The 16056-nt window shown below is 38.3% G+C and overlaps 1 protein-coding gene across 1 annotated transcript in view; it reads right to left on the bottom strand.

Annotated features, from left to right (window-relative positions):
• Window positions 1-1753: 1753 nt before the first annotated feature.
• Window positions 1754-16056, bottom strand: part of LOC139421746 (NACHT, LRR and PYD domains-containing protein 12-like) — a 31769-nt gene continuing 17466 nt past the window's right edge. The window contains exons 8-12 of the mRNA XM_071172865.1: window positions 14466-14639; window positions 6885-7058; window positions 3926-4099; window positions 3656-3702; window positions 1754-3238 (exon numbers count right to left, since the gene is read on the bottom strand). Of these exons, the coding sequence (XP_071028966.1) occupies window positions 2679-3238; window positions 3656-3702; window positions 3926-4099; window positions 6885-7058; window positions 14466-14639 (1129 nt within the window). The 3' untranslated portion in view covers window positions 1754-2678. The remainder of the gene's footprint in view (window positions 3239-3655; window positions 3703-3925; window positions 4100-6884; window positions 7059-14465; window positions 14640-16056) is intronic.

Raw genomic sequence — 16056 nt, 5'->3', positions numbered from 1 at the left:
ATATAATATGATGTCTGTATGAGTTGTAAGTCCTCCTAACATCTCTACATAGATATAATATGATGTCTTGTAAGTCCTCCTACCATCTCTACATAGATATAATATGATGTCTTGTAAGTCCTCCTACCATCTCTACATAGATATAATATGATGTCTTGTAAGTCCTCCTACCATCTCTACATATATATAATATGATGTCTGTATGAGTTGTAAGTCCTCCTACCATCTCTACATGTGGCCAATACTAAAATGTCAGAAATGGTATTTGATTCCTGGAACATTTAATATCCAATGCTTATTTGTATGACCATTGTTAAGAAGATCAGACTTACTGTATATTATAGACCATTGTTAAGGAGATCAGACTTACTGTATATCATAGACCATTGTGTTAAGAATCAGACTAAATAAAGTAAATATATAATCAAATCTCCTGAAGACTAGATTGCATAAATCTGCCCAACAATCTTGTTGGGGCCCAAAAAAAAACAAGTGGGATGCATGCCAGCAAAGCCACTAAGTCAGAACCAGAGGAGAAAATAAAGGGGGCATATAAAGTAGACAATGAAAGCTCTTACAATATTCAATGATTACATTTCTCTAGAACAGGTGATAGGCTACATGTGCACCACCAAGTCAGAACAGCAGGTGAAATTAAGAGGGGTAAATAGAACAAATTATTAGGGTGAGGCACGTGGGCTGCTAACATCTTACTACACAACATACACTTAGTATTACTTTCTTAGCTACGGTATACATATCTCCCTGGCATATTACATCATTTATGCAGCAGCATAGAAAACAGTTTTGGACTCACCTTGTTGTGCTGTGCTCACTTGAACAGGAAGTTGGCACGGTGGTCCTTCGTGGGAAAATTTTGTCATCAAAGCCTGGAATTTTCTGGATTTATGGTGCTTTCAAAACAACTGGAACTCGGAAAAAACAAGGTCAAATCATGATGAGGTCATTGAGCTTCAGGTCGTTTCTCTAGAAAGAGGCCAGATTTACAATTCCAAGTTGGATGACCGTTCAACACGTGTTGTTAAATTTCCAACTTGTTGTGTTTATGTCCAATGGCCGATGAGCACCGATATGTTTTGTCTATTATTTCTCATCATATGATTTGCCAGTAGATTTTCGACTTGATTCATGATGATGACTGTCTAGCTTGCTAGCTACGATTTTGAAGGTATGATGTTGACATGATCAGTCCAATCAAAGCTACTGTAGATATCACATGATGTTGACATGATCAGTCCAATCAAAGCTACTGTAGATATCACATGATGTTGACATGATCAGTCCAATCAAAGCTACTGTAGATATCACATGATGTTGACATGATCAGTCCAATCAAAGCTACTGTAGATATCACATGATGTTGACATGATCAGTCCAATCAAAGCTACTGTAGATATCACATGATGTTTACATGATCAGTCCAATCAAAGCTACTGTACATATGTGATTTGACGTCATTTTATCTGTGGCCAATGACTTTGAGCCTTCTTGGATGGGCATTTCTAATGTAACTCTATGGCAACACCCAAGGGGCTAGAATTCTTCGAGGTCTCCCCTTAGACTGTCACCATGGGTGACAGAACACTGAGTCAATCAAGGCGCAACGCTTGTATTTTCTGCTGGCTTGCCCCACCACCACTAAAAAGCACTGAGCTGGGCTGAAACACCTGCATTTTTTTAGTTGCCTTACTCAAGAAATCAAAAAAGAAACAATGTTTCTATAGAGCTTTATTAATTCAATGATATATATATTATAAAAAATTACATTGTTTGCAAACGGATATGTGTCACATTTTAATGCCAAAATAACATGCAAAACAAGCAAGCCACCATTTTTGGGTGGGATTTGATTTATGTTGGTAAAGATTTGGGGCTCATAACAGCTCCACCTGCCCTGAATCACTGCACCAATAAGAGACTCGTTGAGAGCCCTGCAATAATGAGGCTGGTCGACCCCACACTCTTGAGTGTTGGGCCAAGAGCTCTGACATGCAGAAACCAACAGAGGTCTCATATAGTAAACCTATTAATGCTTTGTCATGGCTGGTTCCACCACAACTGACTCAATGTGTCGAACCAACACATATCTAGTGGATGAGGTGGCCAACTAGTCAGAGTCCTCTGTGTTCTCCTACGAGTACCAAGAACAGTTGGTTCTTAGAATAGAGGATGAGGAGAGACTTTGTTCGGAACAGACAAGATGTGAATTAGGTACAGAGTTATGTGAAAACAGCAATTTACACAACCAGAGTAACACGAGAAGTGGACAGCCGTGGTGAATTAGGTACAGAGTTATGTGAAAACAGCCATTTACACAACCAGAGTAACACGAGATGTGGACAGCCGTGGTGAATTAGGTACAGAGTTATGTGAAAACAGCCATTTACACAACCAGAGTAACACGATTGTACACACCTATCATTTAAAGTAATGCTACTACATATTTTTCATACCAAACACCCTGGATAGAGAGGTTTACACACTAGAGAGATATTCATACCAAACACCCTGGATAGAGAGGTTTACACACTAGAGAGATATTCATACCAAACACCCTGGATAGAGAGGTTTACACACTAGAGAGATATTCATACCAAACACCCTGGATAGAGAGGTTAACCTTCTACATTGATGCTCCAGTGTGTCTTACTGAACTATTAGAGTGAAACGTCATGTTGTGTTTGACATGTTGTGAGAGACACTGAGTCACCATCATACCAAATATGAATCCCTGGATAGATGGGCTCAGTGAATGTGGAGGTGAATGTGTTCAGGTGGGTCAGTGTGTCAGAGGAGGCTCTATAGAAGGACAGAGTGCCGGCTGGCCAGTCCAGATACACTCCTACTCTGTGGGAGCTGGAGGAGGGGACGTCTATGGTAGTGGGATTATTATTGTGCCAGGCAATGTAACTGTTGTCAGAGCAGTTCAGAATCCAGGACTTGTCATTAAATCCAAGACAACAGTCCTGAACCCCTCCTCTCCTGCTGATTCCTTTATATGTCACTCCTATATCAGCCCTTCTCCCACTCCACTCTACCTCCCAGTAACAGCGCCCAGTCAGACCCTCTCTACACAGCACCTGTCCACAGTCCTCAAATCTATCTGGGTGATCAGGATACAGCTGCTTCTCTCTCCTACATGTCACCTTTCTGTTCTCCTCAGACAGAGAGAGGAGTCTGTTTACTGTGTTTGGGTCCAGTGTGAGATCACAGACATCTGATGGATGAAACCAGACACAATATTAGAAATCATCATCATTCACATTAGAATGTTAACTCACTTTTCACTAATTCATTTAATGTAGATGTTTCTAGGTATCAAAAGGAGAAGTTAAGGTAACTTGAGACTTGTTGAATGATCATATGTTATACTGTATGGTAATAAAAAACACACTTATTCCCATTAATTACACACACACACACACGCACATTCACACACACGCACACACACACACACACACACACACAATCAAATCAACTCTTTGTAAACTTTGGTGTCCCTGATTTCTGCTTCTGTAGAACTACAGCTGATATTTAATATGACCAAGTCAGTAATGATGGTGGTCTTTGACTTTGACTTAACTTGAATTAAGACTTATTCTTAGTCATATTCTTCACTGCAGTCAACACTCACATTTTCTAAGCCCAGGTTTCATTGTGTACTCTCCACCATGTTCCACACTGTAGCGGTAAGCAGAAGAACAGACAGTCATTGAGGGATACACCTGAACACACACAGACACACACAGACACACACACACACACACACACACACACACACACACTCATGCACAAACACAGTCAGCAAATACCATTGGCCAAGTGGTGGTAAGAATGTTTGTCTTAACTAGCCTGATAAGTCAAACTTGTCTGATTTGAACATTGACACAAACCCTCTACATACTTGAGTTTCTCCAGTCTGCTGTGTGGATCCTCCAGTCCAGCAGAGAGCAGTCTGACTCCAGAGTCTCCTGGGTGATTGTAGCTCAGGTCCAGCTCTCTCAGGTGTGAGGGGTTTGACCTCAGAGCTGAGGCCAGAGAAGCACAGCCTTCCTCTGTGACGAGACAGTGTGACAGCCTGCAAAGAGTCAAATCATATTAAAATCACACTGATATTCTTTGGTGGTGAAAATAGTGGAAATATATTTTTTAAAGTAGTCAAAAGTTGAGTATTTGGTCGTAAACTCGTTGGTTGCATTTGCAGTATGTTTTGGTCCCATATTATTTGAACAATGAGACATCAAGCCTGTGACTGCCATGATTGAGAAAGATCATGAATGAATCATGAATAATAATGAGTGAGAAAGTTACAGAGGCTACAACAAAACATACTAACCTCTCACCATTACCAATAACAGAGGCTACAACAAAGCATGCTAACCTCTCACCATTACCAATAACAGAGGCTACAACAAAACATGCTAACCTCTCACCATTACCAATAACAGAGAATACAACAAAACATGCTAACCTCTCACCATTACCAATAACAGAAGATACAACAAAACATGCTAACCTCTCACCATTACCAATAACAGAGGATACAACAAAACATGCTAACCTCTCACCATTACCAATAACAGAGGCTACAACAAATCATACTAACCTCTCACCATTACCAATAACAGAGGCTACAACAAAACATGCTAACCTCTCACCATTACCAACAACAGAGGCTACAACAAAACATGCTAACCTCTCACCATTACCAATAACAGAGACTACAACAAAACATGCCAACCTCTCACCATTACCAATAACAGAGGCTACAACAAAACATGCTAACCTCTCACCATTACCAATAACAGAGGCTACAACAAAACATGCTAACCTCTCACCATTACCATTAACAGAGACTACAACAAAACATGCTAACCTCTCACCATTACCAATAACAGAGACTACAACAAAACATGCTAACCTCTCACCATTACCAATAACAGTGGCTACAACAAAACATGCTAACCTCTCACCATTACCAATAACAGAGGCTACAACAACACATGCTAACCTCTCACCATTACCAATAACAGAGGCTACAACAAAACATACTAACCTCTCACCATTACCAATAACAGAGACTACAACAAAACATGCTAACCTCTCACCATTACCAATAACAGAGACTACAACAAAACATGCTAACCTCTCACCATTACCAATAACAGAGACTACAACAAAACATGCTAACCTCTCACCATTACCAGTAACAGGGACTACAACAAAACATGCTAACCTCTCACCATTAGCAAATTACAGAGGCTACAACAAAACATGCTAACCTCTCACCATTACCAATAACAGAGGCTACAACAAAACATGCTAACCTCTCACCATTACCAATAACAGAGACTACAACAAAACATACTAACCTCTCATCATTACCAATAACAGAGGCTACAACAAAACATGCTAACCTCTCACTATTACCAATAACAGAGGCTACAACAAAACATGCTAACCTCTCACCATTACCAATAACAGAGGCTACAACAAAACATGCTAACCTCTCACCATTACCAATAACAGAGGCTAAAACAAAACATGCTAACCTCTCACCATTACCAATAACAGAGGCTACAACAAAACATGTTAACCTCTCACCATTACCAATAACAGAGGCTACAACAAAACATGCTAACCTCTCACCATTACCAATAACAGAGGCTACAACAAAACATGCTAACCTCTCACCATTACCAATAACAGAGGCTAAAACAAAACATGCTAACCTCTCACCATTACCAATAACAGAGGCTACAACAAAACATGCTAACCTCTCACCATTACCAATAACAGAGACTACAACACAACATACTAACCTCTCACCATTACCAATAACAGAGACTACAACAAAACATGCTAACCTCTCACCATTATCAATAACAGAGACTACAACACAACATACTAACCTCTCACCATTACCAATAACAGAGGCTACAACAAAACATGCTAACCTCTCACCATTACCAATAACATAGGCTACAACAAAACATGCTAACCTCTCACCATTACCAATAACAGAGGCTACAACAAAACATGCTAACCTCTCACCATTACCAATAACAGAGGCTACAACAAAACATGCTAACCTCTCACCATTACCAATAACAGAGGATACAACAAAACATGCTAACCTCTCACCATTACCAATAACAGAGACTACAACACAACATACTAACCTCTCACCATTACCAATAACAGAGACTACAACAAAACATGCTAACCTCTCACCATTATCAATAACAGAGACTACAACACAACATACTAACCTCTCACCATTACCAATAACAGAGGCTACAACAAAACATACTAACCTCTCACCAATACCAATAACAGAGGATACAACAAAACATACTAACCTCTCACCATTACCAATAACAGAGGCTACAACAAAACATGCTAACCTCTCACCATTACCAATAACAGAGGCTACAACAAAACATACTAACCTCTCACCATTACCAATAACAGAGGCTACAACAAAACATGCTAACCTCTCACCATTACCAATAACAGAGACTACAACAAAACATACTAACCTCTCACCATTACCAATAACAGAGGGGGTCTGATCTTTGTGCCTCTGTAACTTTCTCATTCATCATTATCATCGATTCATTCCTGATTATTCATCATCATAGTAGCATCCACATTAATGTAGAAGTGTTCAGAAACATCTTCTATTCTTACTGACAATACAAGTGAAGTGACTCCAAAATGACAGGACATTATTCACCATTCAGATTCTATTAGGAAAAACATAAAACACAACCGAGACAAACTGCAAATTATATTAATTACGACTTTTTCAAATGGGAGAACTACATACATAAAGTGCTTTCATATCTGATAATACTGACCTCAGAGTCTCCAGTTTACAGTGGGGATTCCCCAGTCCAGCAGAGAGCAGCTTCACTCCTGAATCCTTCAGGTCATTGTTACTCAGATCCAGCTCTCTCAGGTGTGAGGGGTTTGACCTCAGAGCTGAGACCAGAGAAGCACAGCCTTCCTCTGTGACTAGACAGCCTGACAGCCTGCAAAGAGTCAAATCATATTAAAATCACACTGCTATTCTTTGGTGGTTAAAATAGTGGCAGTATATTTTTCAACATTTTCAGATACATCAGTGTCCTGAAACCTGCCATATCTATTCATAAATGAATGTATCATTATTAGAAATGACAAATTATCAAAGTATTGCTTGTTGAGAGAAAAATGTACAGACCAGTTATCATTATAAATTATCATAATATTACTAGTAGAGAGAAACATGAAAAGTACAAATATTATAGTCGACTGACAAGACCAGTTTAAAAAGCAGTATCAGTCTGTTTCACCATTTAGAAAAATAAAGTAAATAAATATAATAATAAATAATAAAATAAATGAAAGCCCTTTATGTTTCCAGTCTCCCCAAGAAGTCATCAGTAATCTGACCAATTACCTTATAGTGTATTAAAGTAGTCAAAAGTTGAGTATTTGGTCGTAAACTCGTTGGTTGCATTTGCAGTTTGTTTTGGTCCCATATTATTTGAACAATGAGACACCAAGCCTGTGACTGCCATGATTGAGAAAGATCATGAATGAATCATGAATAATAATGAGTGAGAAAGTTACAGAGGCTACAACAAAACATGCTAACCTCTCACCATTCCCAATAACAGAGGCTACAACAAAACATGCTAACCTCTCACCATTACCAATAACAGAGGCTACAACAAAACATGCTAACCTCTCACCATTACCAATAACAGAGGCTACAACAAAACATGCTAACCTCTCACCATTACCAATAACAGAGGCTACAACAAAACATGCTAACCTCTCACCATTACCAATAACAGAGGCTACAACAAAACATGCTAACCTCTCACCATTACCAATAACAGAGGCTACAACAAAACATGCTAACCTCTCACCATTACCAATAACAGAGGCTACAACAAAACATGCTAACCTCTCACCATTACCAATAACAGAGGCTACAACAAAACATGCTAACCTCTCACCATTACCAATAACAGAGGCTACAACAAAACATGCTAACCTCTCACCTTTACCAATAACAGAGGCTACAACAAAACATGCTAACCTCTCACCATTACCAATAACAGAGGCTACAACAAAACATGCTAACCTCTCACCATTACCAATAACAGAGGCTACAACAAAACATGCTAACCTCTCACCATTACCAATAACAGAGGATACAACAAAACATACTAACCTCTCACCATTACCAATAACAGAGACTACAACACAACATACTAACCTCTCACCATTACCAATAACAGAGACTACAACAAAACATGCTAACCTCTCACCATTATCAATAACAGAGACTACAACACAGCATACTAACCTCTCACCATTACCAATAACAGAGGCTACAACAAAACATACTAACCTCTCACCATTACCAATAACAGAGGATACAACAAAACATGCTAACCTCTCACCATTACCAATAACAGAGACTACAACACAACATACTAACCTCTCACCATTTCCAATAACAGAGGCTACAACAAAACATACTAACCTCTCACCATGACCAATAACAGAGGCTACAACAAAACATGCTAACCTCTCACCATTACCAATAACAGAGGTTACAACAAAACATGCTAACCTCTCACCATTACCAATAACAGAGACTACAACAAAACATGCTAACCTCTCACCATTACCAATAACAGAGGATACAACAAAACATGCTAACCTCTCACCATTACCAATAATAGAGACTACAACAAAACATGCTAACCTCTCACCATTACCAATAACAGAGACTACAACAAAACATGCTAACCTCTCACCATTACCAATAACAGAGACTACAACAAAACATGCTAACCTCTCACCATTACCAATAACAGAGACTACAACAAAACATGCTAACCTCTCACCATTACCAATAACAGAGACTACAACAAAACATACTAACCTCTCACCATTACCAATAACAGAGGCTACAACAAAACATACTAACCTCTCACCATTACCAATAACAGAGGCTACAACAAAACATGCTAACCTCTCACAATTACCAATAACAGAGGCTACAACAAAACATACTAACCTCTCACCATTACCAATAACAGAGGCTACAACAAAACATACTAACCTCTCACCATTACCAATAACAGAGGCTACAACAAAACATGCTAACCTCTCACCATTACCAATAACAGAGACTACAACAAAACATGCTAACCTCTCACCATGACCAATAACAGAGGCTACAACAAAACATGCTAACCTCTCACCATTACCAATAACAGAGGCTACAACACAACATGCTAACCTCTCACCATTACCAATAACAGAGACTACAACAAAACATGCTAACCTCTCACCATGACCAATAACAGGGACTACAACAAAACATGCTAACCTCTCATCATTACCAATAACAGAGGCTACAACAAAACATGCTAACCTCTCATCATTACCAATAACAGAGGCTACAACAAAACATGCTAACCTCTCACCATTACCAATAACAGAGGCTACAACAAAACATGCTAACCTCTCACCATTACCAATAACAGAGACTACAACAAAACATACTAACCTCTCACCATTACCAATAACAGAGGATACAACAAAACATGCTAACCTCTCATCATTAACAATAACAGAGACTACAACAAAACATGCTAACCTCTCACCATTACCAATAACAGAGACTACAACAAAACATACTAACCTCTCACCATTACCAATAACAGAGACTACAACAAAACATGCTAACCTCTCACCATTACCAATAACAGACACAACAAAACATGCTAACCTCTCACCATTACCAATATCAGACACAACAAAACATGCTAACCTCTCACCATTACCAATAACAGACACAACAAAACATGCTAACCTCTCACCATTACCAATAACAGAGACTACAACAAAACATGCTAACCTCTCACCATTACCAGTAACAGGGACTACAACAAAACATGCTAACCTCTCACCATTACCAATAACAGAGGCTACAACAAAACATGCTAACCTCTCTCCATTACCAATAACAGAGACTACAACAAAACATGCTAACCTCTCACCATTACCAATAACAGAGACTACAACAAAACATGCTAACCTCTCACCATTACCAATAACAGAGGGGGTCTGATCTTTGTGCCTCTGTAACTTTCTCATTCATCATTATCATCGATTCATTCCTGATTATTCATCATCATAGTAGCATCCACATGAATGTAGAAGTGTTCAGAAACATCTTCTATTCTTACTGAGAATACAAGTGAAGTGACTCCAAAATGACAGGACATTATTCACCATTCAGATTCTATTAGGAAAAACATAAAACACAACCGAGACAAACTGCAAATTATATTAATTACGACTTTTTCAAATGGGAGAACTACATACATAAAGTGCTTTCATATCTGATAATACTGACCTCAGAGTCTCCAGTTTACAGTGGGGATTCCCCAGTCCAGCAGAGAGCAGCTTCACTCCTGAATCCTTCAGGTCATTGTTACTCAGATCCAGCTCTCTCAGGTGTGAGGGGTTTGACCTCGGAGCTGAGACCAGAGAAGCACAGCCTTCCTCTGTGACTAGACAGCCTGACAGCCTGCAAAGAGTCAAATCATATTAAAATCACACTGATATTCTTTGGTGGTTAAAATAGTGGCAGTATATTTTTCAACATTTTCAGATACATCAGTGTCCTGAAACCTGCCATATCTATTCATAAATGAATGTATCATTATTATAAATTACAAATTATCAAAGTATTGCTTGTTGAGAGAAAAATGTACAGACCAGTTATCATTATAAATTATCATAATATTATTAGTAGAGAGAAACATGAAAAGTACAAATATTATAGTCGACTGACAAGACCAGTTTAAAAAGCAGTATCAGTCTGTTTCACCATTTAGAAAAATAAAGTAAATAAATATAATAATAAATAATAAAATAAATGAAAGCCCTTTATGTTTCCAGTCTCCCCAAGAAGTCATCAGTAATCTGACCAATTACCTTATAGTGTATTAAAGTAGTCAAAAGTTGAGTATTTGGTCGTAAACTCGTTGGTTGCATTTGCAGTTTGTTTTGGTCCCATATTATTTGAACAATGAGACACCAAGCCTGAGACTGCCATGATTGAGAAAGATCATGAATGAATCATGAATAATAATGAGTGAGAAAGTTACAGAGGCTACAACAAAACATGCTAACCTCTCACCATTACCAATAACAGAGGCTACAACAAAACATGCTAACCTCTCACCATTACCAATAACAGAGGCTACAACAAAACATGCTAACCTCTCACCATTACCAATAACAGAGGCTACAACAAAACATGCTAACCTCTCACCATTACCAATAACAGAGAATACAACAAAACATACTAACCTCTCACCATTACCAATAACAGAGACTACAACAAAACATGCTAACCTCTCACCATTACCAATAACAGAGGCTACAACAAAACATGCTAACCTCTCACCATTACCAATAACAGAGACTACAACAAAACATGCTAACCTCTCACCATTACCAATAACAGAGGCTACAACAAAACATACTAACCTCTCACCATTACCAATAACAGAGGCTACAACAAAACATGCTAACCTCTCACCATTACCAATAACAGAGGCTACAACAAAACATGCTAACCTCTCACCATTACCAATAACAGAGTCTACAACAAAACATACTAACCTCTCACCATTACCAATAACAGAGGATACAACAAAACATGCTAACCTCTCACCATTACCAATAACAGAGACTACAACAAAACATGCTAACCTCTCACCATTACCAATAACAGAGACTACAACAAAACATACTAACCTCTCACCATTACCAATAACAGAGGCTACAACAAAACATGCTAACCTCTCACCATTACCAATAACAGAGACTACAACAAAACATACTAACCTCTCACCATTACCAATAACAGAGGCTACAACAAAACATGCTAACCTCTCACCATTACCAATAACAGAGACTACAACAAAACATACTAACCTCTCACCATTACCAATAACAGAGGCTACAACAAAACATGCTAACCTCTCACCATTACCAATAACAGAGACTACAACAAAACATGCTAACCTCTCACCATTACCAATAACAGAGGCTACAACAAAACATGCTAACCTCTCACCATTACCAATAACAGAGGATACAACAAAACATGCTAACCTCTCACCATTACCAATAACAGAGGCTACAACAAAACATGCTAACCTCTCACCATTACCAATAACAGAGGATACAACAAAACATGCTAACCTCTCACCATTACCAATAACAGAGACTACAACAAAACATGCTAACCTCTCACCATTACCAATAACAGAGGCTACTACAAAACATGCTAACCTCTCATCATTACCAATAACAGAGGATACAACAAAACATACTAACCTCTCACCATTACCAATAACAGAGGCTACAACAAAACACGCTAACCTCTCATCATTACCAATAACAGAGGCTAAAACAAAACATGCTAACCTCTCACCATTACCAATAACAGAGTACAACAAAACATGCTAACCTCTCACCATTACCAATAACAGCGGCTACAACAAAACAATCTAACCTCTCATCATTACCAATAACAGAGGATACAACAAAACATACTAACCTCTCACCATCACCAATAACAGACTACAACAAAACATGCTAACCTCTCACCATTACCAATAACAGACTACAACAAAACATGCTAACCTCTCACCATTACCAATAACAGGCTACAACAAAACATGCTAACCTCTCACCATTACCAATAACAGAGGCTACAACAAAACATGCTAACCTCTCACCATTACCAATAACAGAGACTACAACAAAACATGCTAACCTCTCACCATTACCAATAACAGAGGCTACAACAAAACATGCTAACCTCTCACCATTACCAATAACAGAGGATACAACAAAACATGCTAACCTCTCACCATTACCAATAACAGAGGCTACAACAAAACATGCTAACCTCTCACCATTACCAATAACAGAGGCTACAACAAAACATGCTAACCTCTCACCATTACCAATAACAGAGGCTACAACAAAACATGCTAACCTCTCACCATTACCAATAACAGAGGCTACAACAAAACATACTAACCTCTCACCATTACCAATAACAGAGGCTACAACAAGACATGCTAACCTCTCACCATTACCAATAACAGAGACTACAACAAAACATGCTAACCTCTCACCATTACCAATAACAGAGACTACAACAAAACATACTAACCTCTCACCATTACCAATAACAGAGGCTACAACAAAACATGCTAACCTCTCACCATTACCAATAACAGAGACTACAACAAAACATACTAACCTCTCACCATTACCAATAACAGAGGCTACAACAAAACATGCTAACCCCTCATCATTACCAATAACAGAGGATACAACAAAACATGCTAACCTCTCACCATTACCAATAACAGAGACTACAACAAAACATGCTAACCTCTCACCATTACCAATAACAGAGGCTACTACAAAACATGCTAACCTCTCATCATTACCAATAACAGAGGATACAACAAAACATACTAACCTCTCACCATTACCAATAACAGAGGCTACAACAAAACATGCTAACCTCTCATCATTACCAATAACAGAGGCTAAAACAAAACATGCTAACCTCTCACCATTACCAATAACAGAGTACAACAAAACATGCTAACCTCTCACCATTACCAATAACAGCGGCTACAACAAAACAATCTAACCTCTCATCATTACCAATAACAGAGGATACAACAAAACATACTAACCTCTCACCATCACCAATAACAGACTACAACAAAACATGCTAACCTCTCACCATTACCAATAACAGACTACAACAAAACATGCTAACCTCTCACCATTACCAATAACAGGCTACAACAAAACATGCTAACCTCTCACCATTACCAATAACAGAGGCTACAACAAAACATGCTAACCTCTCATCATTACCAATAACAGAGGCTACAACAAAACATGCTAACCTCTCACCATTACCAATAACAGAGGCTACAACAAAACATGCTAACCTCTCACCATTACCAATAACAGAGGCTACAACAAAACATACTAACCTCTCACCATTACCAATAACAGAGGGGGTCTGATCTTTGTGCCTCTGTAACTTTCTCATTCATCATTATCATCGATTCATTCCTGATTATTCATCATCATAGTAGCATCCACATGAATGTAGAAGTGTTCAGAAACATCTTCTATTCTTACTGACAATACAAGTGAAGTGACTCCAAAATGACAGGACATTATTCACCACTCAGTTTCTATTAGGAAAAACATAAAACACAACCGAGACAAACTGCAAATTATATTAATTACGACTTTTTCAAATGGGAGAACTACATACATAAAGTGCTTTCATATCTGATAATACTGACCTCAGAGTCTCCAGTTTACAGTGGGGATTCCCCAGTCCAGCAGAGAGCAGCTTCACTCCTGAATCCTTCAGGTCATTGTTACTCAGATCCAGCTCTCTCAGGTGTGAGGGGTTTGACCTCGGAGCTGAGACCAGAGAAGCACAGCCTTCCTCTGTGACTAGACAGCCTGACAGCCTGCAAAGAGTCAAATCATATTAAAATCACACTGATATTCTTTGGTGGTTAAAATAGTGGCAGTATATTTTTCAACATTTTCAGATACATCAGTGTCCTGAAACCTGCCATATCTATTCATAAATGAATGTATCATTATTATAAATGACAAATTATCAAAGTATTGCTTGTTGAGAGAAAAATGTACAGACCAGTTATCATTATAAATTATCATAATATTACTAGTAGAGAGAAACATGAAAAGTACAAATATTATAGTCGACTGACAAGACCAGTTTAAAAAGCAGTATCAGTCTGTTTCACCATTTAGAAAAATAAAGTAAATAAATATAATAATAAATAATAAAATAAATGAAAGCCCTTTATGTTTCCAGTCTCCCCAAGAAGTCATCAGTAATCTGACCAATTACCTTATAGTGTATTAAAGTAGTCAAAAGTTGAGTATTTGGTCGTAAACTCGTTGGTTGCATTTGCAGTTTGTTTTGGTCCCATATTATTTGAACACTGAGACACCAAGCCTGAGACTGCCATGATTGAGAAAGATAATGAATGAATCATGAATAATAATGAGTGAGAAAGTTACAGAGGCTACAACAAAACATGCTAACCTCTCACCATTACCAATAACAGAGGATACAACAAAACATGCTAACCTCTCACCATTACCAATATCAGAGGCTACAACAAAACATACTAACCTCTCACCATTACCAATAACAGAGGCTACAACAAAACATGCTAACCTCTCACCATTACCAATAACAGAGGCTACAACAAAACATGCTAACCTCTCACCATTACCAATAACAGAGGCTACAACAAAACATGCTAACCTCTCACCATTACCAATAACAGAGGCTACAACAAAACATACTAACCCCCCTACCATTACCAATAACAGAGGCTACAACAAAACATGCTAAACTCTCACCATTACCAATAACAGAGGCTACAACAAAACATGATAACCTCTCACCATTACCAAAAACAGACTACAACAAAACATGCTAACCTCTCACCATAACCAATAACAGAGACTACAACAAAACATGCTAACCTCTCACCATTACCAATAACAGATGCTACAACAAAACATACTAACCTGTCATCATTACCAATAACAGAGGCTACAACAAAACATGCTAACCTCTCACCATTACCAATAACAGAGGCTACAACAAAACATTCTAACCTCTCACCATTACCAATAACAGAGGCTACAACAAAACATGCTAACCTCTCACCATTACCAATAACAGAGGCTACAACAAAACATACTAACCTCTCAACATAACCAATAACAGAGACTACAACAAAACATGCTAACCTCTCACCATTACCAATAACAGAGACTACAACAAAACATACTAACCTCTCACCATTACCAATAACAGAGGCTACAACAAAACATGCTAAC

The sequence above is a fragment of the Oncorhynchus clarkii genome, chromosome 12 (genome assembly GCF_045791955.1).
Source record: "Oncorhynchus clarkii lewisi isolate Uvic-CL-2024 chromosome 12, UVic_Ocla_1.0, whole genome shotgun sequence".
Lineage (NCBI taxonomy): Eukaryota > Metazoa > Chordata > Actinopteri > Salmoniformes > Salmonidae > Oncorhynchus > Oncorhynchus clarkii.
Note: the sequence above shows the minus strand (reverse complement) of the source record. Positions and strands in the feature narration are given on the sequence as shown.